Raw genomic sequence first — 24,260 nt, forward strand, 5'->3', positions numbered from 1 at the left:
GGTCCCCGTAGTGCATCCGCCTCATGTGGAAACTTGTTAGAAATGCAGATTGCCAGGCCCCACCCCAGATCTCCCAAAACAGAAACTCCGGGGGCAGAGCCTGGGGATTTGTGCTTTGATGAGCCCTTCCTGGGATTGTGATGCTTTTTTTTTTTTTTTTTTTTTTTAATTTTTATTGTGATTCTTTTTAAAGTTCGAGGATCACCGAGTAAGAGGAAGTGCGTAGAAAATCAGGGGCTTAGGTAGTCAGCCGCCACTGTTGAAATCTCTCTTGGGCTGGCAGTTCACATAAGACCAGTTTCTGGAGGTCTGCCCACTGCTGCTGCGGAAAGAGCGTGTATTACATGGACCTGGGTTCAAACCCTGACTGCCTTGCAGGGAAACTAATAACCTCTCCATGACTCAGTTTCCTCCTCTACAATGGTGTTGACACCAGCTTGTCAGGAACATTGTGAAGAGAAAGTGTGTGTGTGTGTGTGTGTGTGTGTGTGTGTGTGTGTGTGTGACAGCAATAATGATGGACTATTTTTAAATATTTTAAAACATGCCTTGTCTCCAGTGGGTCTGTATCCTGCTTGGTGTGCAGAAGAAAGAGTATCAGTTGTTCCAAGTGGCAGGAAAACACCTTTTGTGCCAAAAGAAACTATCCCTGACCTGTCCTTAATCCCAGGGGTCCCCTGCCAGTTGTTCCCCTTGGGGATTTGTTACCAGTGTTCCTCGGTTTTGTAAGAATACAGGGAGGAGACCGAGGTTCACGTGGATTCACTAACTTGCCTGGGTCTGCAAAGTTAACAGGGAACTGTGCCAGGGTTTAACACCTCTGACGCTCGAACTCTCGAGTGTGCCGGGAGAGGTGGTCTGCATGTGCCCTGCGTGTCCTTGCACCACCATGTTGGGTGTTCCAGGAATGCAGGGTCCTCTCTGGGCTTTACCCAAGCCATTTCTCGAGGCTGTGTTTATAGTGAGCAACCTCAGGAGACGAAGGTGAGATGGCATCCTTCGGACAAAGAGCAGGCTTGCTTCTGCTACCGTAAAAACAGTGAATGCTCCAAACTCTGTGTTATTCTCTGGTCCTGTAATTCACTGTGCATAGCAGAATTCTGGGTAAGGTGAAGAGCCTTAATCGCTTCCCATCTGCCTGGTGGTGGACAGCTTTGTGTGGTTGGTGGAATTCCCCATCCCTACACTGGCTCCAGCCGAGGCCACGGGACTCAGCCCACGAGCCTGAGGGTGCTGGAGAGGGACCTCCCCTCCACCTGGGAGACTCCAGTGTCCAGGGGCCTGGAAATCCCATCTGCATACTTCAGAGACCCCCAGTCTCTCCCCATAGCAGCGTGAATGGACTTGGCTACACCCCCCAATCAGACCTGGACTCTAGCACCTGGTTTTCCTTGGCCACATGTGAATCAAGTGAGTCTTACCTCGATGTGCTTCTGCGATCGGTCCCCAGGGGGGCCACGTAACCGCCTCCCCGGTACATGGTTAGTTTGCCCCAGAAGGGATACCCTCGGCGCTGGCTCTGGCTCTCATACTGCCAAGCCCGGGAGAGGCCGCTGCTGTTGTTGAGGACGGAGGCATTCCAGCCTTCCCCATAGTCTGACAGGTCTTCAACATCCAGGGAGTAGGGTGCGCGGCACCCATGACGAGAAGCCTGCAGCTGTGGGGCACGAGAGCAAGAGCTTTCCCGGACCCTCACTTGGCGAATCTGGGCACTGCCAACCAGCCTGGAGTTGCCATCAGTGACAAAGCCTGGAGATGAAAATCCAGTAGGTCAGTGTGGTTATCAAAATCATTTTCGCGCATTCCAAGTTCCCCGGCCTGGACGCTAACGTGAACTTCAGTGTAGCCGTCGTGAAATAGTCAAGAGTAGTTCATGGCCAACCATAGGATACATTCACCACCATCTCCCTACTTGGGTGTCATCCAGTTCCCACATAACTTCTCTTGAGTAATGGCCCCCATCCAGTCATCACCTTGGAGACCCTTTGTGCCCTTTCCCTCAATGCGCACATCCCAATAGTCAACAAGGCCCGTCAACTCTCCCTCTTTAGTGTTGTCTGCAGCCATGCCCCTCTCTCCGTCACCCTAGCCCCTCACTCCTGCATCAGCCCCATCATTTCTCCCTAGCATCCTAACGACTCTCCGCTTCAACTTCCACATGATTCCAGAATGATCCTTCTTAAACACAGAGTTGGTTGTTATTCTCTCATGGAGAAACTGTCAGTGGCTTCCTGTTTGCTTAGGCATAAACTGTGGACTTCTGAGGCCCTTCATGATCTTGCCCCTGTTTCTGTCTCCTGCTTTGCTTCTCACTGGTCCTCAACTCCTAGCCTACACCCAGTGCTTTATAATTCCAGGAATGTGCTGTGGCGTTTCAGGCTTGCCTTTTCTCATGTTACCCCTCCTGCCTGGGTTCTGCCTCCATGTAGCCAATTCGTGCTTGGTTGTCTCTCGTTCGAGAAGTCCTCCACTCTGCACCCAGGGAGCTTTAGGGCTCCTGTCTTGTGCACACACAGCCCTCTGAGGGTCACTCCATCAAAGCATATCGTCCCGTGGTTATCGGTTGTCTGTAATGCTGATGGTGACAGTGACCCATGCCTGTTCTCAGGAATATGCACGAGGGGCTGACACACGTCCTGGGAGAGGGGAGAGTACCTGGGTAGTGACTGTACAGGTTGCTCACGAGGGTGGTGTTGGCCCATGTGAAGAACTCCCGGAAGCCCAGCACGGCCGAAAAGCCTTGGGTGAAGCTGTGCTCGAGGTGTCTGTTGAAGTGGTAGGTGCTAGGGTCCCTCTGCCCATAGGCGACCAGCAGCAGCATCCACAGGAAACCCAGATATGCTGGGAAGGGAGGCATAGCCCTGGTCACAGAGGGGCCCCAGCCCCAAGCCCAAGGCAGGAAATAGAATGGTGCATAGCAAGGCCTTGTAGACCAGCTACTTGCCAGCCCCCCCCCCCCGCCCCCCCCAGTGACAGTGGAACCAATCCTTAGCAGAAAGGAGTAAAGTCCACAGATCAGAAGCCTCCTGCCTGGGTTCCAATCCTGGCTGTGCCACTTCCTATCCATGTGACTTTCACAAGTGACTTACCCCTCTGCCTTACTCTCCTTGTCTGTGAAATGGGGACAATTCTATTCACAGGGTTGTGATGAGGGAGTCAATAAATCAATATTTATAAACCACTTAAAAATAGTGCCTGCACAGAATTCATGCTCCATAAATGTTTCTTAAAAAGAGTCTTTTAAAAATGGGCCTCTGCCATGTTGCAATGCTGAGGACAGAGCAATGAAAATGGCCGTTGTGTTCCCTGCCCTCAGGGAGGTTACCTGTAGACAGGTGAGTGTGATGTAAGGGCCCTTTAGGTACAAAGATTTCGTTTAGGATGCCACACATCAAAATCTTAGGGGGATGCAGAGCCTTACTGATCCAGAATCTCTGGGTCCGGAGCCTAGGAATATACATTCCAGCAGCCCCTGCCTGGGATGAATTGGAACTCCGCCTGTACCCCTGTGCTCTCTTTATTCCGTACATGCTGCTACTTCTATGCAAGCTTCCCTGCTCTCCATTTGTCTGGCTGTAATGTGCTCAGCCAGTGGGAAGGCAGGCTGGGAGTGCTGCAGGGTCAGTGTCCTCCCTGGAAGCAGCCCTCACCAGTGACCTGCGAGTGACAACTGGGGGCGTGTACTACATACTCCCACAGAGGTCCCAAGCAGGACTGGGCTCCAATTCCCACATGGAACCCACTCATCACCACATCTTCTGTTGCCCGCCTTCTCTCTTCTGTACTTTCCTTTTCTCTGCCAGTGGTTCCCAGGATCACCTCCCCAACCAACTGCTTGTACCCAAATCTGCTTATGGGAGAACCCAGACTAAGATATACAGAAGCTCCTGGTCAACAGGAGCTTGGGGAGCTTTTCTGAAGACACCCAATCTTTGGGCTGAGAATAAAAGAATAAGGAATTAGCCAGAAGGAAAGGTAGGGAGGAGGGGAGGCACATTCCAGGCAGGTTAGATTAGCCTGTGCCAAGGCCTGGGGTCCGCAGAGGGCAAGGAGTCCCAGGAGCTGTAGAACACGGTGTGACAGAGCTCAGGGCACACGGGCCAAGAGAGGTGACCCAGGGTGGGCAGAGCCACAGTAGGGAGCTCAGATTTTACCCTAAGGTTCATGTGAGGCCACCAAAGGATTTTCAGCATGGGGGAGAAGCTGGGGCGAGTTGATATTTAGGAAAACAGGCCCAGAGGCAGTGTGGGTCTGTCAAAGATTGCACCGTTGGCTGTTCAAGTCTTTGCTGACAACCAGCGAGTGGGGAGACTGCTTGTGGGTGACCTTGCTGCCTACCCAAGATTTCTCTGATGAAGGCATATGCCTTCTGTTCCTTGAGGTGTGTAGTTTTCATCTTCTCGATGTCAGTGGCCAAAGGTGGCTGGTAGATGTCCTTTCTGCTGCACCTTCGTGCTCGGAACAAGGCAGAGGGGTCTGTGAAAGCAAGGACACAAGGACTGTCCCCCAGGGGGCGGTGGAGCTGCCCTCTGCTTTTGCAGCCAGGAGCCATTTCCCAACACTACCCTCCACACCTCCGCCCCTCCATCCCCACACCCAGAATTCTGTCCCTTCTCCTTCCACAGAGAATTCTCCTTGTACTGAAAGCACAACGCTCCCCTCCCCCCCCCCCCCCCCCCCCCCCGCCGTGCTCTTGGACTCTGAGATAGATCCCAGTGCTCTGAAACTTTGATGGATGGAAGAAGGAGGGTAACTAATATTTCCAAGTCCTGTCATGTCTAATTCTAAGTATCTTCTTTTTCCAAGCCACTTTACTAAGCTATAATTTTCGTAAATATTCCCATTGGAAGTCTACAATTCAGTGATTTTAGTAGATTTATAGAGTTGTGCAACCATCACCACAACCTCATTGTACAACATTTTCATCAACCCAGAAGGTTCCCTCATATCCCCATGAAGTCAGTCCCCACTCCCACCCTCAGCCCCATTAATTTGCTTTCTGTCTCTATAGATTTTGTTCCTGGATATTTCATATAAATGGAATCATGCAGTGCATTGTTTCTGGTGTCTGGTTTCTTTCACTTAGCATAATGGATTGGAGTCCATCCATGTTGTTGTGTAATTAGTATTTCGTTCCTTTTTTTGGTATGGATATACTCCTGTATGTTTTTATCCACTCATGTCTGGATTGTTCCTAGTTTTGCCTATTATGAATAATGCTGCTATGAACGTTCGTGTACAGGTGTTGGTATGGACATAGATTTTCATTTTTCTTGGGTAGATTCCTAGGAGTGGCCATTTGGCTGTTTCAAATGAACCTGCTGTGGACATGTAGCTACAAGTTCCTGCATGAAAATAAGTCTTCATGTCTCTGGGATAAATGCCCAAGAATGTAATCGCTGGGGCATATGGTAAGACCGTTTTTAGATTTGAAAGGAACTGCCAAACTCTTTTCCAGAGTGACTGTACCATTTTACATTCCCAGAAGCACTGTGTGAATGGTCCAGTTTCTTTGCATCCTTGTCAGCATTTGCTATTATCACCATTTTTCATTTTTCATCCTGATAGGGGTGTATTGTCCCCACTGTCTTTTGAATCTATGCCTTTCTTTCCACCCCCACTACCAGTACCTATAATCTCTTGTCTGGACCTTTCCAGTAGTCTTTTGTTCATTTGACCCAACACTTCTGGTCTCCTAAAAGCAGTTATAGTAATGTTTCTCAAACCATAAGATAGATCATGCCTCTCGTATTTAGCCCTCCAAAACCCCAGCATTGACCCAGGTGCTACAAAGCCCTGCTCCCCACCCACCTCTCTGCCCTCATTTTGTTTTTTCCTCCCTCCCTTCTTCCTTCCTTTCTTAGAGAGAGTGCACACAAGAGAGCATGCGGGGCAGAGGAAGAAAGAGAATCTCAAGCAGTCTCCATGCTTGGCACAGAGCCAATTAGAGGCTCGATCTCACAACTGTGAGATCATAACCTGAGCCAAGGTCGTGGGCTTAACCGACTGAACCACCCAGGTGTCCCTGCCCTCATTTTGAACCATTCTCCCCCTAATTCCCTATGCTTTGGCTACACTGTCAGTAGTCCTACAAAATGACAAGCCCTGTCCCACCTCAGGGCCTTTGCACGTGCCCAATGTGCAGTCCCTCCCTGCACCAGGCTCCAGGAACCAATGGAGGCACCACCTCAGCAGAGAGGCCTGTACTCTCCAGTTCTCTCCGTAAGTTCTCACATTGCACACTTGCATGTCTGCTTGTGTTGTTTACTTGTTTAATGCGTCTCCCCCAGTGGGCTGTGCTTTCCAAGGGCAAGCTGCTCCATCCAGTGCTGTGTTGCTTGGGGTGGGAGCAGGGATTGGCTTCAAATTGTCAAGAGGAAACCTTTTCAGGGTCATGAAGCTGCTCCAAATCTGAATTGAGATGATGGTTGCACAGCTCTATACATTTACTAAAATCAGTGAATTACACACTTACAGTGAGTGGATTTTATGTAAATCATGTTCCTGAGCCATCGAACTGCGTGGCACACGGCAAGTACTCCCTGAGTAGCTGCCAAAGGAATGACTAAATGAATATTTAATTGTTCTGGAAGCTGGTGTCTCCTTGGGCAAAAATTACTCTTTTATCTTGGGGAGAAGATTTTTAATGGACCTTTTGGATCTGCAGAGCCAAAATCAAGAGAAAAACAAATGCAAACCCTACCCCAGAGTGGAAGGATACTCTAGGAGGTAACCCCGCTGTATAATGTCTGTACAAGAATGTAGGTATGTCTTTGGTTGATTTGTTTCTGTTTTCTTTTCCCTGAAAGTCAGAGTCTCTGCGTGGGACTATTTATTAGAGTGTTGATTCTGTTCTGTTTGCTTGTTTTGTGTGATGGTCTTGTTGTAGGCATTCTCTGGAGTGTGGGTTGGGAAGTGAGATATCAGGTTGCAGGGAAAGGTGCTGCTCCGTGGCCCTCCTCCAACAAGGGTCAGCATGGCTCTGTTCCAATAAAACTTTGTTTACCAAAACAAGTAGTGGGTTCCATTTGTGCCCTGGGCTGTAGCTTGCAGACCCTTGTCCTGGAACTCTTTGCAGCCCAGCTGCAAGCATGTTCTGTTTTCTAAAGGCCAGGGGCCTGGGCCTTGGGGGAGAAAGCTGCTTTCTTGGGATTACACAGAGAATGATGGCCATGCAGAGCACGGCCCCCAAGGGGCCTCTTTTGGCCAAGGGGTCCTGCTTGGGGGCAAGAGAGAGGGCTGGGGTAGAGAAGAAACAAGGTTGCCCTGGAGACAGGGAAGGAGTCATTTGTTTTTGGATGGGTCAGGGGTACTTCCCCAATCAGGGGTGAAGGAATGTTGGAGCAAGAAGGTCAGCGGCTGGGCCCTGTAGGGCTCAGCCTCATCAGTTTCCAGGTCCCTGCCTCTACCTGTGCACGATTACCTGGGCCGGACGGATGTCCTGGGAGGGAGGCCACGGGCTCGTCCTCATCCTCCACTTTCTTTAAAACCAACGCGAAGAAGGCAGCAAAGCCCAGCACCTGGGAAACACCCGTTGTGAATCCCAGGCCCGAGCTGGCACCTATCAACTCCTGATCTGGGAGGAGTGAGGATCGGGGTCAAATCTGTAGAAACCTTGCTCTGGGGAAGTCAAGTGGGAACCAGCCCATCCTGTGCCAGGAGGGGGCGCGGCTGTGAGGCGAGAGGATCGGGGCGGGGCGGAGGGGGGTGGCAGCACCTGGCCACCAAGCAGGCACAGATAGTGGATCTTGGGCTTTCCGTACTTTTCAGACCAAAGCCTTTCCGCCTGCGCCCTCCTGCTGCCAGAGCTCTCTCTTATCTCTCCTACTACCTCAAGTACTGAGTTACATCTTCCTCCTCCCTCCGTCCCTCCTTCCTTCCTCCTGCACTGATTCACGGGCACATGCAGGGAAGGGGCAGAGAGAGGGAGAGAGAAAGAGAATGTCAGCACAGAGCCCCACTCGGGGCACGAACCCACGAACCGTGAGATACTGACCTGAGCCAAAATCAGGAGTCAGACACTTAATGGACTAGGCCACCCCAGGGGACCCTATATCTTCTGATAAAGGCTATTTGGGGCAGAACTGGGGACTAACTGGCAAAATGGGGATGAGGGATTTGGCACATCTTGTAAGTATAAAGAATCACTGTAAACGTCCCCTCCTTTTGCAGGTGCCCCACCTCCCCTGACACACACAGCATTCCTCCTCCCTGACTCTGTCCAGCGGGCCGGGGCTCAGTATTTCTCCAACTCTGGTAGTAACTTTACATTTCAGAAATAGGAGTGCATCTTCCAATTGATGCACACATTTAATGACTTGGTATTTTTCTTTTCTGAAGGTAAAGTTCTTGTAAATTGCTAGCCTGTCTCACAGTTAAAAGGATCTTAGAACTGAGGAAATACGGTTTTACTCATATTTTACACGTGTGCCCTAGGGCAGGATTTTGTGACCTTACCTTCCTAACCTTGGGTTCTCATACAACGGAGGCAAGGACCCTCCTGAGGGCGACTGTGACGGGGACGTACCACACCTTGGTAAGCCTCTAGGCCTGGCCTAGAGTCTCGGTCCCAGAGCCTCTGTCCCCAAACTCGGATTGTCTCGGCAGTTAATGTCATCATTGCCAACCAGGTGCTGTGTAAGCTTGTAATGAATAGATAAAGGGATGGTAGAAGCCTAAGGACAGGTCAGCTGGCAGGAGGGAAAGTGTGGGCACAGGGGACCAGGACAGCCTGACCTTCAGAGGCTGGGTGACAAACACACTCTCCACGAAGGAGACGGCCACGGAGAGGAGCCATTTGAGGGAGCTGGCCCGCCCGTAGTGCAGGCCGTAGAGCATGGTGAAGAAGGCCGCCACGCCGCTGGTGGCCGCCACCAGGAGCCAGCCCCCCAGGACACACCACCAGGGCAGGCCGCGAGGAGGCTTGCTCGCCATCGGGGAGCTGAAAAGGAGCGGGGTATGATCAGGGTGGCGCACCTACCGGGCTCAGGTTCACATGCCACTTCACCCACCAGCTGCATGACTGTGGCTGAGCTCCTTGACCTCTCAGACCTCAGTTTTCTCCTCTGAATCTCGTACCCGCCTCAAAGGGCTTCATTCTACATTCCATCCGGTTTACATACTTTTATTCTACTGAGGTCACGTTTATTTGGTGCTTTACACAGATTTGCTCCCATTACTCGTGGGAAGCCTAGATGGCTGGTACTATATAATTTTTTAAACTTTTCTTTAATGTTTATTTATGTTAGAGAGACAGGGGGACAGAGGATCCAAAGCAGGCTCCCTGCCTTCATTGCAGAGCCTGAGCCGTGAGATCGTGACCTAAGCTGAAGTCTGACGCTTAACCAACTGAGCCACCCAGGTGCCCCGCACGTTTTTTTATTATGAAAATTTCTCATCCTACAAAAATCAGTTAGCACTACAAACCCTGAACAATTAGTTTCAACAGCCAAGGGATGGCTGTTAGACTCATTTCATCTACCTTCTCTTTCTCTCTCTCTCTCTCTCTCTCTCCCTCCTCTCCTCTCTGTCTCTGTCTCTGTCTCTCTCTCTCTCTCTCTGGGATATTTCAAAATAAATTCCAGACCTAATATAAAAGCATCCCTAATTACTTCAGAATATTTCTCAAAAATGGTCATTTTCTTACTGAATGACAGTAATAAATTTTCACACCTATCAAAATTACCAATTCCTTAATGTTGTCTAATAACCTGTCTATATTCACATTTCACTGATTATCTTTAAAAATGTATTTTAAAAATGTTTTATCTTTGAGAGACAGTGTGTGCACACGTGAGCAGGACAGGGGCAGAGAGAAAGGGACAGAGAAAATCCCAAGCAGGATCTGCACTTCCAGCAAAGAGCACAATGGGAGGCTTGATCCCAGGAACATGAGAGTTGGACGCTTAACTGACTGAGCCATCCAAGCACCCCTAAAAATGTATTTTAAGTTTGACTTAGGAGATAGGAATTATCATTCCCATTTTACAGATGAGAAAACCGAAGCGCAGAGAAGTTGAGGGACTTATCCAAGGGTGCACAGTTAGGAAACAGCCCACGTGAATATGGCTATACACTGTGAGGTGCTCTACAAAGGGCTAAAAACTGCCTTTTGGCAAACTGCCCTGTTCAAAGCCTTCCTCCCTGAATTTGTGCAGGAATCCTGAATCCCTTCTGCCTGCAAAGATCTGGGTGAACACCCTTCCAAGGTTTCCTGGGCTGCCTTCTCTCTGCAGGCCCCTCCTCTGGTGCCCACTCAGCACCTGGGGGAATGGATTACCTGGTGCGTGCCTGGGGCGGGGTGCCCAGCCGGCCCCCGAGGCGGCCCTTCAGGGTCTGCAGCTGGCTGAGGGCCCGGGCGTGGCTCTGGCACTGGGAGAATCCTCGGGGCCCCACCAGCTGAAGCTCTTGCTCCATATGCTCCAGCTGAAGGTAGAGACACCGCCTGTAGGCATTGTCCTTCCAAGGGTCACTTGGGCGTGGCACCTGTCCTGGAGGACAAGGGAGAGAAAGCGCCTCAGCTGGTGCCGAAGGACAGAGTGGGCAGCCTGCCAAAATGACAGCAGTGTTAGTGACGGCTTTCTTGTATCGAGCGCTTGCTGTGTGCCATGCCGTGAGAGACCTGGGCTCAGATGGGGAGAGGTACCAGGCTCCCATGGCCAGTTAGCACGCGTAGGCTGCTCTTAACCTTTTAGCAAGGGCACTCTCAAAGCTTCCTTCCACATGGGCAGAAGAGAACAGAATAAATGCCCATCACTTGCCACAAGAGCCAACCTTGGGCTAATCTTGTTTTGTCTCTGCCCCGCCCTCCAACATCCCCCACTTTTTTCTTCTGGAATACTTTAGAGCAAATCCTAGACATGGTGGTATCTCATCAGCAAATGTTTTGATATATACAAGATTTGCCTCCTGCCAAGATTTGCCTGGTGTCGGTCTTAGCCTTTTGTTTTCAACTTTGTTTTTTTTCTTAATCATGAAAAGGGTCCAGCCTACAAAAGCAGAGAGTGTGAGGACATGAGCCTGTACACACCCACGGCTCAGGATTACCAACTCGTGGCCACTCATGCTTCACCTGCACCCAGCCCGCCCTCTCTCCACGGGGATGATTTTGAAGCAAATTCCAAGGCCCAGGTCATGTCCCTAAATATCTCAGTATGCTTCTCCATGTGCTTCTAGGATGTGCTGTAATGCTACAGTGTGCTTCTAAAAATAAAAGCACGGTGTCATTGTCAGCCTTTGAAACAAGTGATGATAATCCCTTAATAGCACAAAATAGCCAGTCACTGGCCAAATTCCCTTGATCATCTCATGAATGTTTTCCTACAGTTGGCTTGTTCACATTTCGGCTTCCTAAAAAGTTAAACAAACAAACAAAAAACCCATAAAGGTGTTTTTTGTTTTAAATGACTCATTGCAAGAAAGAAACAACGTTGACTTTTCCACTGTTGTCCATGTATTTAAGGGACGCATGGCCTCTTCCAGCGGAACCAGGTCTGGGTCTCTGACCCTGAGCTGGGAGGCGGGCACCCAGGGGCACCTTCTCCTGGGACAGTAAAGAGCGCAGGTCCAGCGTTTGTCTTTGCAAAGGGTACGTGAAGCCAGATATGGGAGGTGACAGGAGAGAGCACCCTTGCCCCGCAGCTCCCCGGCAGTCACCAGTGAGAAGTGAGCGGGAAGGTAACCCGCCGTGTGAAGAAAGGTGCAGCAGGGCTCGGGCTAGATGCAGGGGAAGGTCTGGGGCAATGTCGACTCTGTCTCCCTGACTCAGGCCTCCTCCCTCACCCTCCTTCCTGGGTCTGCCTAGCCGAGGCCACAGCTACGGGTTCTGACATCAACAGCCTTCAGGTTGCAAGCCCTCAGGCAGTGTTTCTGGAAGATACCATCACTCCCTATCAATCATAACACCACTGAAGACTTGCTTTGTATCAGGCTGAGCACGTGTCTTGTGACCTCATTCAGTCCTTGAAATGAGCCAAGAGGCTGGATGGATCAATCCTCCCGTTTCATAGGGGAGGAAGCCAAGTCGCAGGTTGAGCAACTTGCCCAAAGTTGCACAATTGCTGGTGCGGCTGTGAGAGCCCCAGGACCTGGCTGGCTCCAGAGTCCACGTTCTGAGGCCTCTGCTAGGAAGACCAAGCCCCAGACTCAAGGCCAGACGTCCAGTGCAGGCATCAGTGGAGCTCCTGCAGAGTCGGCCTTCATAGGCAGCCCAAGCCCAGCTCTCTGGAGCATGGGGGTCAAGGTGGGGCTGACCGTGGGGTCAGCGTGGGCCCGGCCATGAGGGCCGTAAGTGTTAACAGTGAGGAGCTGGGATCTTGTCTTGAGGGCACTGACTCTCCACACTCGAAGTGTGCTCAAAAGTTGCCTAAGTGACTGGTTAAAATGCAGATTCTGGCCTCAGCCAGAAGCTAATTCACTATATCAGTGGTGGGACCAAGAGTTTATGAATTCAAATTCCCCATTCTGTAGACTCCGTGTCTGTATTCTAAACAAGATTTACATAGTGATCGGCCTTGTGTGTTAAAAATGGCAGCATTCTTAGCCCACACTATCCAGTATGATAGCCACTGGCCCCATCAATTAAATTAAAATTAATTAAAATTACCATTAAAAAATTCAGTTCTTTAGTCACACTAGCCACATTTCAAGTGCTCAGGAGCTAAATGGGGCCAGTGGCTGTCATACCGGATGGCACTGATACAGAACATTGCCAGCACTGTGAGAAGTTCTATTGGACAGCCTGTTCCGAACCCTGGCAACATCGATGTGGGTGGAAGATGAACAGAAAAGGGGCAAGTGGGGAGTCAGAGAGAGTAGTCCAAACCAGAATAATGTGCCATATATAGAACTCAATAAAAATGAAATGATGTTACTAAATTTTAGCTGAATACTGTTTCAAAAAGCTCTGAGTTTGAGACCTGCTGTTTTCCTGCCAGAGAATTAACCCAGTATTAAAAGGGTGTTAAAGACACACAAGTACCAAACGGAGATTTGCTCCCAGAAGGGTTGGAAGAGAATGGAGGAGTGACTTCTCACCCTGCCACTCCGTGTTCTTTACTGTCTTTCTACTGCCCTGTCCACCACCTTGTGCCCTGCCCCTTAAATTTTGAAATGGGTCTGGTTTGACTTTGCACCCCCCAGCACTTCACAGAAAGGAAACTGAGGCGTGGAGAATTGAAGTAACCTGCCCCACATCCCACAGCCCGTTAATCGCAGAGCCAATACCCAGAGTTGTCAGGGTGGCCAATGCTCCCCTTAACACATAGGCCAATGCTCCCCTTTCTGCTTTGTGCATTCCATCATGACCTGCTGTGCTGACGTCATCCCACTCACATTCGTTGTGTGCTTTCTATGTGTTGCATGGGGCCAGGCATGAGACAGATGGAGTCAGGACAGGGACAGGCTCCCACCTCACAGAGCTCAGGCTCCAGCAAGGTTGCTGTAGATTTTAAATAGCTCTTCACACAAGTCACGATGTGGCAGCAGGCACTGTCAGAGCGACGCAAGAGAAGCTTAGGGGCTAAAGGGTATGTGTCTGGAGGCCCCGTTGTGGCACTGGGGGTGGGGCTGCTCCCCTGAGGAAGGAGTGCTTAAACCAAGACTAATGCCTGATTGGGAATTAGCTAAGAAAGGAGAAAACACATTCTAGATGAAAGACCAAGCACACATGAAGGCCTTTAGCGGGAAGGCAGCTTGGCATTGTGAAGAAAGGGGTTGCCTGTGTACAGAGAGGGAGGTGACGGCAGGTGGTTGCAGGGGAGGTCGGTGAGAGACACTGCATAGGAGTTCTCGACTCCCTAGTGATCCAGATGCAGCCCAAAGACCTGTCTCCACCCGGTCCCCTTTCCCAGATCAGAAACATCAGGACTTACCTTCCGCTTGTACAGACCCAAGAGTGAGTGTTAAAGAGTCCTCTCTCTGCTTGGCTTCCTCCCAGGACTCCTGCCCTACCATGTTCTGCACACAGATGACATCTTCCACCAAGGCCAACAGTTGGTTGATGTCCATCAAGGTCACTGACTCCCAGCCAGAGGCAGGTGCTGGCACCTTCAGAGCTTTAAACAGGGAGCTGACGAGTCTCCACATATCCTGCAAGTGAGCCCAGGTTGGGTAAGGGGAACGTGAGCTATAGGTGATGGGGCAGGATAGTGGTCAAGAGAATTCACCCCAGGGCTTGGCGGTCTGGCTTTGAATCCCAGCTTTGCCCACTGAGATGTGACGTTGGACCACCCTGAGCTTCCATTTTGTCACCTATAGAGTCCCTCTTCTAGGATTTGAACTGATACATTCCAGGCTGTATTTCTCAAAGTGTGGCGTGTAGTAGGCGCTCAGTAAATGTTTATTGGTGCATGAATGCAGAAGAGTCCCTTCCATGGGTTTCTATGATAAAGGTGTAATATTTCGTACACACAGGGTTCCCAGAAATTGTAGGTGCATACATGTAGGTGTTTTTGTGTATGTATGTGTGCACGTGTGTGTACATATACATGTGTGCAAGTGTATGTATATGTTTGTTTATGTCTTTGTATATGTATATGCACACACGTGTACATGTCTGTAGGTGTGTGCGTGTATACATGTGCACCTGCGTGATGCCTATACATGTGTATACATGCACATGTGGTATACATGTGTGTGCACGTGTGCACATGTAAACATGCATGCACATGTGTATGTGCACGTGCACACGTGTGTGTAGTTGATGAATCTTGGTGACTGATGCTGTCAGACAACGTGGGGTCGCCAGGCCTCAGGCCTCAGTTCTCCCTCCGCCATTTCTGCCCAGGCTAGAACACCCCTCCACCGCCAAGGTTGAAGACATGCCTTGGTCACCACTTCAAGTGTCAGAAGGCCATCCTCCATGGACTGCAGTGAGGGGGCCAGGCTGGGGGAGCCCCTGTCCCATTTCCCAGCATTCTGCTCCTTGGTGATCCGAGGACGAGTGTTTCGAAAGATCTGAACGATCAGGAGGTTGATGGGGAACATGAGGAGAGAGCTCTCCAGTCCAATCATCACTTCCTGCCAAGTGAATTCAATTTTACCTAGGACAGAGGAGGGAAGGGGTCAGTGGGAGAGCCTCCACCACCACTTCCGGAAGGGGGCTGTGCAGTAAGGACTCACATTGCCCACAGAGACGTCTGGCCCTAGAGTGGCTCCTGGGAGGTGACCTCTAAGCTCTTGGGTTGTTCTGCCCGGTAGGTACACCTTTGTTTACCTGGGGTCTTGGGCCACACTCTGTAGTCTATGTTAACAGTGATTAGTGGTGAGGGCCTTGGCCACACAGCATCACCTCAGCCTCTGGAGGGGCCGGAGGCCAAGGTCAGCCATGTGGGAGTCAGCTATGTCTGTGTGAGCAAGTCCCAATAAAAACTCTGGATACCAGGGCTCAGGGGAGTGTCCCTGGTTGGCAGTATTCCATGTGTGTTGTCACACATCATTGTCAGGAGGAGTGAGCATGGTCACAGATCGCCTGTGGGGAGAAGACAACTGGAAGCTGTGTACCTGCTCTCCCCCTGCCCTAGCCCCACGCACCTCTTTCCTTTCCTGATTTTGACCCGTATCCTTCCTCCGTAATGAGTGTAACAGTGTTTCTGATGTCTGGGAGTACTTGTTGAATTATTGAATTGGAGGGTGGTCGTGGGACCTCGGGAATGATGTGGCACTACCCCTGACCATCATGACGGTGCGAGTTACCCAAGTCCATCTTTTGCTCAGCTGGGTCCTTGGGAACACCCCAGAACATGATGCTGGTCAGCATGGTGCAGAGGAGCATGGAGAAGCAGCAGGACACCCTCTGGACGCGGGTAAAGTTGCTCCGAGCTGAGCAGCCGAAGACAGAATACCAGATGTGTCCATCCTGGAAGCCTGTGGAGGTCTTCATGAGAAACAGGTGGCTGTGAAGAGGCAGGGAGAGAAGAACAGGGATTGGAGAAGGCTGGTCTCTTCGGAGCAGTCCTGGGATGCGAGGGAAGGGCTTGTTTCCAAGATTTATCCTCTACTGTCTCTAGTGTGGGAGACATACGGCACCTTAGCATCATTCAGAGTTAATGGTGGGGGCTCTGCACAGAGTGAGTTGCAATCCTAGATGGCTCTGCTGCTCGTCGTGTGTCCTCAGGCAAGTTACTTTACTCTTTCCACATCAGTTTACTAGTCTGTAAAATGGGGATAATAACATAATCTGCCTAATGGGACTATTGAAAGGTTTGTGGTCATATTTGTCAAGCATTTGGTAAAGTAGCTGGCATATATGTGAGTGTTCATCAGTGTTAGCAAATTATTTTTGTTACAATTTTTTTAATGTTTATTTATTTTTAAGAGAGAGGGGCAGAGAGAGAGAGAGAGACAGAGAATCAGAAGCAGGATCCAGGCTCTGAGCTGTCAGCACAGAGCCTGATGCCGGGCTCAAACCCACAAACCGTGAGATCATGACCTGAGCTGAAGTCGGATGCTTATCCAACTGAGCCACCCAGGTGCCCCTAGCAATTATTTTTGTTATAATTTTCATACAGTAGTTAGCTATACTATTAGGTTAATTATAATTAGTGCATTGGAGGATACTGGTTAAAAATTCCAGGCTATAGGTTCAGGCTCAGTTTGAGAGAATAAAAATTGCAAGACAGAGTTTCTGGAAATGGCACCATATTCTCCTTAAGAATCTGTGTTATTTCCCTGTGAGCAGAATGCAGTCTAATCAGGGGCCCTGCTTCTCCTGAGTGTGCAGAACTGATGCTCCCAGCTGGCGCCCATTCTGGTGGCCAGTGCCAGCACCCCTCAGAGTTGTACTTTGACTGTCATTCTGTAATTCGTGAGTGGACTGGACTCAGAGTAAAGGTGCATAAAGAGATAGGTCAGCTGCCAACAACAGTGATTTTCCACGTGGTTGTTCTGCCCATCGTTCTATTGACAACTCACCAAATATTTGGTGAGCCTCGTGCTGTGTGCCCCGTGCTCTGCTGGGCACCAGGATTCATGGGGAAGTGACACAGTCCTGCCTTCAGACACCCCTTTGTCTCATTTCCAGGCATCGCACGTTTGATGATCTGCTCCTGTGACCGAGCACTTACTCTGAGCGCTCGCCGTGCTAAGTTTGCTCCCCACATCATTTCACAGGACGCGCACGGGTCCCCGTGGGGTAGGCACACCAAACAACTCCTTTTTCAGATGTGGAAGCTGAGACCTGGAGAGGTGCAGTGACTCTTCCAAGGTCGTGCAGCAAGTCAGTAGCAGCATGTGGAACTGTGCAGTGTGCCCACATCTGTGTTACACTTCTCCTGGGGTCCAAGTCTCTCGGACTCAGACTTTTTCTCTTTGCAGGCCGAGCTGTTCGGAGTGGCAGCTAGGAGGGAAAGTCACCTTTCAGTAAATGCACTGGAAACAGACTTTGTTTTTGAACCTAACTCAGAAGCCATTTAAAGTAGAGGTCACGGGGCGCCTGGGTGGCTCAGTCAGTTAAGTGTCTGACTCTTGACTTCGGCTAAGGTCATGATCCCAGGGTTGTGGGATCGAGCCCTGCATCAGGCTCTGCACTGAACATAGAGCCCAGTTAAGATTCATTCCCCATCCCCCACTCATGCGCTCACTCATTCCCTCTCTCTCTCTCTCTGTCTCTCAAAAATAAAACAAAAATAAAGTAGAGGTGACAAATTCACATACCTAAAAGGACCTGGGTAGACACAAACAAATGAAGTAAATGAGTGAAGTGGGTTGGGAGTAAGATAATAGGGAGTGGGGGCACCTGGGTGGCTCCATCGGTTAAGCGTCCGACTTCAGCTCAGGTCACGATCTCGCGGTCCGTGAGTTCGAGCCCCGCGTCGGGCTCTGGGCTGATGGCTCAGAGCCTGGAGCCTGCTTCCGATTCTGTGTCTCCCTCTCTCTCTGCCCCTCCCCCGTTCATGCTCTGTCTCTCTCTGTCTCAAAAATAAATAAACGTTAAAAAAACTTTTTTTTAAAAGATAATAGGGAGTGGGTGGGGATTGTGGCAAAACAGAGTGTACATGGCCTGTATAAGAGGAAAGCTGGTCCCCAGCTCTAGCAGATTGGTGCCATGTAGGAACATACTTGCCGCATTTTCATACTTGCCGGGTTTTTGTGGAGTCTCTTGATTTTCTAATAATGGTTAGGAACAGACTGAGTGTCCATCAATAGGAGGATGGCTGAATTAGTTGTGGGACATCCGGTCTGTGGATTATCATGCAGCCAATAAGGAAGAGTTTGACTCAAACACACTGTCTTGGAAGGATGTTCATGGTGTACCATCAAAGAAAAAGGGTGACATAGTAGGAGTAGTTCCATTTTAAAAGATATGAAATAAATGGTCTGTGGTATTGTATGTGTGCACATGAGTGTGTGTGTGTGTGTGTGTGTGTACATTTGTATTTGCGTTGATGTGTTTGGGCAGATGTGGAAAGAAGGAAGTAAAGCTAAGGGAGACACGTGCTGAAACACCCGTGTGGAGTAAAACAGCATGAAGAAGGAGCCCCAGATGGCCAGACATGGAATTGCCTTTCAAAATCAGGCTGTTCAGTCACATAAAACATATTATTGTACGACACATATAAAGAAATACGGATAACCGTTCTAACCGTTTTCACCACGTCAAAGATCATTCTGTGTCAGAGGATCCATGTCCCTCCAGGGCCCCTCAGTCCCAACAAGAAAAACTGATTGGTCATTAACGTCACACATTTGAAGCTATCCAGTCCCCATAGCTGAAACATGCTTTTGTTTGGCTTCACCTGGATTGCAGTGCACCTTCCCTAAAGATGAAAGAATAAGGTGAACAGCATTTGCTTGAAAAGAAGAAAGTACCTGAACTGTTTCCTGTCCTGCTCTGTGGCCACCGGAAATTCTTTGTCGAGGATGCAGTCTCCGACATCAATGGACAGCCACGAGTTGCAGAGGAAATACCACTTCCGGTTCGTTGCCAGGTCATGCACCAGCACCCGGCTCACGTACCTGCAGAAGGGACCCGCGCTTTTGAGGACAAGGTTGGGAGGTGAGGCTTCTTTGCATACCACGAAGGTAACACCTTTGCAAACCTGAGCCCAAGAACAAGAGCTCCTGAAAAGAGAAACTGTATTTTTCTTCATTGTCCTTGGCGCCTTGGCCAAAATGCCCCGATCGGCGGCTGAATTTGGCCTCACGTGGGGAGCTCACGGAGATGCTGCTGCAAGAGGGTACCTTCTGAAACTATTTACCCTAGTGCAGGGCCGCAGGCCCAGGGCCAGCATCCAGATGCAAGTGAGGAAAGCCACGTTGTCTAAATTGTGTGCGTTCAGGGAGGTGTAGACTCGGGCGCACAAGACCTCGTCTTCCTGCCGGCTTCCACCCAGAGAACGAGCTGTCTGTTTTGGACTCAGGACTTCATGGATATCAATCATCTAACCTGATTTAGGTCTTTGAGGCCCACGTAAGGAATGAGATCATCTCGCCTCTGCTGGGATGGGAGATGCCGGAGCAGCCATTTCCCCTGTTGCCTTATGGCCAGTAAGAATAGTGATAGGTATCAACGGCCACTCTCTGCTGAGCATTTACTGCGTAATGCGGACTGTGCTCGGAGGCTCTGGACGCGCGTCTTCTCGCTTCCAGGAGGACAGCCCTGTCAGGCATGCAAGAGCCTCCTCTGTTGAGGTCACACAGCCTCCGGGGGAGGCCAACATCCAGTGACTGATGGGTGCAGTGCCTGGGTGTGGTCAAGACCTGGGCATCTCAGCCCGACTCGGAACACTCCAGAGCTCCCCGTGGGGGTCAGCCACGCTGTTGTGCTGCATCAGAGCTCTGCCCCCTCTGCTCCTCCTGCCCAGGGGCTTCTCTCCCTGCCCAGGGGCTGGTCCCAGGCACCCTGCATATTCAACTCTATCTCCGAGTCCAATGTACAGCCCTTGAAGTAGTAATGTGTAATCCCTTAGGTAAATTAAAGACAGCAATGTAAGTGCTGTGTTTTTCTAAAGTTGCAAGCCTCTGATGGGGGGGTCAGGCTGGAAATGACTCATCTAGGTGACTAGTTTTGGTCTCACACAGAAGGGGCAGATTCTTGGCTCTGAGCTTGCCAGCTGTGTGACCTTGGGCAAGTCACTTACCTTCCCTGGGCTTGGATTTTCCCACCTGCAAAACAAGGATGAGGGTACTTGTCCCTGAATGAGAGTACTTGGTCATTGTTGAGGAGCCAGTGAAAAAGGGCACAGAAACAGGAAGGCTTAGTCTAGTGCTTAGCAGGGGCGGCTGTTCCTGCCTCTTCCACTAAAGAATCAGCCCAGTGTCTCATTAGTCCCCTCTTATTGGGCAAGGTTTGTCTTCACAGCGGGTACCTATCCCCATTTTACAGATGGGGAGCTGGGGGCTCAATGACAGGTTGATGCTGCAATGTGCCAAGGGTGAGCTAACACTGGACGCCAGGGTTGCAACTTCCAGTCCTTGTAGCTACTGATCCCATCTGTGTGGCTCATGGATGGGTGGGCCTCTCCAGCCCTCACTGTCCTTATCGGTGAAGTAGGGACCCATTCTATGTGTTTGCGGAGGCTTGTGTGGATCAGCCAGGTGGCACGTGCACAGCCCTGGGCTGGCACTTAGGGGGTTCTCGTGGTGTGCCGCCCTCCCCCCCCCCCCCCGCCCCGTGACTTACCAGGATGGACGGTCCCCTGAGTTGTCATGCCACAGCCGCAGACTCCTCAGCTCCCCCAGGGGGAACAGGGTGGAGAGTAAGAAGACATCTACTCCTCCTCGCTCAAAAACTGGGATGTCAGGATCTGACAGGTGGTGGGGTTCACTCTCTCCATCCAGGCCATATAGGGTGATAGTCACCTGAAATCCAGAGACTAGGAGAGGCCGACTCCCCCTGGTAACCAGGCCCTGCTGGCCATGTTTCCTTGGAAGTGTCCAAAAACCAGTGAAAACCAACATAGCACGGCCCCTTCATTCTCTCTTCTCCTCCCATCTTGGGCCTACTGAATTATTTTTCAGGTGTATGAAGATTTGGGGTCACACTGTCTGCATTTATGTATTCAGCGTGAGTTATAAAACGCTTCCTGGTAACTTTTTCATACTTCCCATGTACTTATTTGTAAGGGCTTTAGGGTAGGGACTGATTTCTCCCCCTAACAGTTATATTCCCAGTGTCTCCCAGAGTACCTGGCCCTGAGACAATGCATGAGTGCCCATTGTCTTGAAAATGCATATTCCTAGGTCCCCCCTCCAGACCACTCAACTGAAAATCCTGGGGCCAGGGCCCAGGAATCTGTTTTTCTGCAGCTGTCCAGGTGATACTGATGGCTGATTTCCTGAGCAGAAACAGCCACCATACTGCCATCTGTGTTCTGCCCACGTCTGTCAGCCTCACCACTGCAGCATCCCTGCACCCACGTCCAACTGCCAGCAGCTGTCTCTTTCCTGGGGTTTCTTGGGCTGTTAGAACAGAGACTGGAAGTGCCAGAGGATTAATGGCGATACATGCTGTTCTCCACCAGTGACTGATGGGATTCGTGGGTAAGTGACCCAGTTCCCCCAGCCATCAGTGGGGTGACTTTGAGGCCCATGTTGCTTACCGTTTTGCCAAGTTCCATAGTGGGTTTAGGCTCCAGCTGCCCAGAGAGGTAACGGATTTGATAATGCACCCCTTATCAGTTCTTTCTCTTCCCTATCAGCTTCCCAGTCCCCTACTGGGGTGTCCTAGGGTCCCCCTCTCAAGGCAACTACTTATGCTTCCACAGCAGGGTTCATCCACTATAGACATCCTGGGCCGGATGATTCCTTGCTCTGGGGGCTTTCCTGTGCATTGTAGGATGTTTAACAGCACCCCTGGCCTCTACTAACCATCCAAACTAAGACGATGTCAAACGGACATGGGGCCCAACTCTCCAGAAAGAGAAATGGCCTGTGGATCATAGGTTTTCACGTCTTTCCTATAAGGTAGTCTCTTTAGTGTCAAACAGAAATAAGATGAATGTTTCATTCGATGGATGAAATTAATTCCTATGTTTATTCAGTGAACAGTTACCGAGCTCTTACTTTATGTTAGCCACCTGGTTGAGGACCTAAGACACAGCAATAAATAAAAATAAAACAGATGCAAACATAAAAGAAAATAAGATTTAAAAAGTAACAGACAAATGCCCCACTGTAATGAAGCTCGATATCATTTTTGAAAAAACAATGGAGCTTCCTCTGAGATAGTAGACACAGTGCCAGTGGTTCTCAAAGTGTGTTCCATTGAGCCCTCAGTTTGAGTAAAGGAACCTTGGAGGCTGCTGTCAAGATAGTGTATCGAGATGAGGAACATCGCACAGGCCAGACTTAACTCAGGATGCCGAAGCATTGCGGGGACAACCTGCTGTATGCTCCACAGCCAAATGTTCATGAACCTCAGAGAATTGATAAGTAAGTGAAATAATTTCTTTACTACCTCTCGTCAGCCTGCTCCAGGACAGATGGCTCAACCTGACCTTTTAGCTAGATGCCAGCTAATCAGTTTACCCCCCAAAATCTAAGACTCCTTGTTTTCAAATGGGAGGCATTGTTCCTTTCTTTCCTTTCTCCCTTCTCTCCGAAGAATTTTGTTTTTGCTCTACCCATTGATAACAGTTTGCTGACTCTTCTTATGTGAGCAAATTTGCATGCAGGTTACTAACTGTCTGAGTTATCCTTTGATAGGGATAAGGGAGATGACCAATGTCATTGTGCTAGGCCCCGTCTCTCCCTTAACAAGTTCCTACTTTATCTTTTTAAATATTGGGGCTTGGGGTGATGTTTTGTTTGCCAAAAAGATTCTTTCCTGTAAAAAAATGAGAAGAGGGGAAAAAAAATCCTACAATACCGTATTCACTATGCTAACGTGACTCAACAGTGGGCCAGCAAGGGCTTTGCTGGGAGGGGCACACTGATCAACCGGGGCGGGGTGGGGGAGTCTTGGATGGACAGGTACCTTCGAGGAAGTGGCTGCCCCTCTCCGGTGTCCAGTGTAGACTGTCACCAGGTAGTGGTACTGGGCAAAGGGATCGTTGTCCTCCAGCACTGTGACCTTCACCTGGACAGAAGGATGGCGTTAGGAGGGCCCTGTTCAGTGGGTTCATGCACTACACAGCAGCCAAGAGTGAGCTGGGCATTCATGACAAGGGAAGAGAGCAAAATTATGTATGTTATTTATTCATTCCATTGGGTGAGAACAAGTAAAATAAACAACTTTTAAAATAAAATAGTACAAAATGCATTTCATATTAACTATGACTCAAAGTAGTCAAACTGGAAATGAACTTGGTATTAAGGTGAGAACGTTCAGTGTTTGATCTGGAGAATGATACAAACTCTGTTTATCTAGAATTTCTAACATTGGTAACCAGATTGGGACTCTAAGGGAATTTAAAAGGAAGGAAGGCTAAGGTGGTTTAGCAGCAAAACAAAACAAAGCTGGACTAGAGGTCGCAGTGGGCTCTGTGGTGAGCCGTCCAGATCTCCCAGCAGTGGACGGTTGTCTGCTCCAGTTGTCTGGGATGTGACAGCCACCTCTACTGAGGTCATATGCCCTCCTGGGGAGGCTGACGTGTGAAGGCAGATTGATGTGGTATCTGGGCATGCTCAAGACCTGGGCATCTCGACCCAACCCAGGGCATCTCTGGAGCTCCCAGCCCAGCTTCCCTTTCTCTCTCTCTCTCTTTCTTTCTCTTTCTTTCTTTCTTTCTTTCTTTCTTTCTTTCTTTCTTTCTTCCTTCCTTCCTTCCTTCCTTCCTTCTTTCCTTCCTTTTTACTTTTATTGTTTTAATTTACATCCAAATTAGTTAGCATATAGTGCAACAATGATTTCAGGAGTAGATTCCTTAGTGCCCCTTCCCCATTTAGCCCATCCCCCCTCCCACCACCCCTCCAGCAACCCTCTGTTTGTTCTCCATACTTAAGAGTCTCTTCTGTTTTGTCCCCCTCCCTGTTTTTATGTTATTTTTGCTTCCCTTCCCTTGTGTTCATCTGTTCTGTGTCTTCAAGTCCTCATGAGTGAAGTCCTGTGGTATTTGTCTTTCTCTGACTCATTTCGCTTAGCATCATACCCTCCAGTTCCATCCACGTAGTTGCAAATGGCAAGATTTACTTCTTTTTCATTGCCGAGTCATACTCCATTGTCCATACACACCGCATCTTCTTTGTCCATTCATCCTTCGGTGGACACTTGGGCTCTTTCCGTACTTGGGCTGTTGTGGACAGTGCTGCTTCTCTTTCTGCTCGTCCTGCCTCCTTCCCTCCCTTTCCAGGGCTGAGCGCAGGCACTCCTTGTGAAACAC

General features: G+C 49.9%; 1 protein-coding gene and 1 long non-coding RNA gene across 4 annotated transcripts in view; one reads left to right on the top strand and one right to left on the bottom strand.

Annotated features, from left to right (window-relative positions):
• Window positions 1-24,260, top strand: part of LOC128778191 (uncharacterized) — an 80,376-nt gene that overhangs the window by 37,070 nt on the left and 19,046 nt on the right. The gene's annotated exons all lie outside the window — the stretch shown is intronic.
• The window catches only part of LOC109245650 (polycystic kidney disease protein 1-like 2), a 94,571-nt gene that overhangs the window by 13,818 nt on the left and 56,493 nt on the right, over window positions 1-24,260 (bottom strand). The window contains exons 25-36 of the mRNA XM_053906694.1: window positions 22,916-23,017; window positions 20,621-20,799; window positions 18,808-18,954; window positions 15,694-15,893; window positions 14,824-15,041; window positions 13,872-14,088; window positions 10,280-10,490; window positions 8,737-8,941; window positions 7,424-7,520; window positions 4,339-4,476; window positions 2,656-2,841; window positions 1,422-1,749 (exon numbers count right to left, since the gene is read on the bottom strand). Coding sequence (XP_053762669.1) covers window positions 1,422-1,749; window positions 2,656-2,841; window positions 4,339-4,476; window positions 7,424-7,520; window positions 8,737-8,941; window positions 10,280-10,490; window positions 13,872-14,088; window positions 14,824-15,041; window positions 15,694-15,893; window positions 18,808-18,954; window positions 20,621-20,799; window positions 22,916-23,017 — 2,228 coding nt within the window. The remainder of the gene's footprint in view (window positions 1-1,421; window positions 1,750-2,655; window positions 2,842-4,338; window positions 4,477-7,423; window positions 7,521-8,736; window positions 8,942-10,279; window positions 10,491-13,871; window positions 14,089-14,823; window positions 15,042-15,693; window positions 15,894-18,807; window positions 18,955-20,620; window positions 20,800-22,915; window positions 23,018-24,260) is intronic.

The sequence above is a fragment of the Panthera pardus genome, unplaced genomic scaffold (assembly GCF_024362965.1).
Source record: "Panthera pardus isolate Hobbes unplaced genomic scaffold, ASM2436296v1 HiC_scaffold_19, whole genome shotgun sequence".
In the NCBI taxonomy this organism is placed as follows: Eukaryota; Metazoa; Chordata; class Mammalia; order Carnivora; family Felidae; genus Panthera; species Panthera pardus.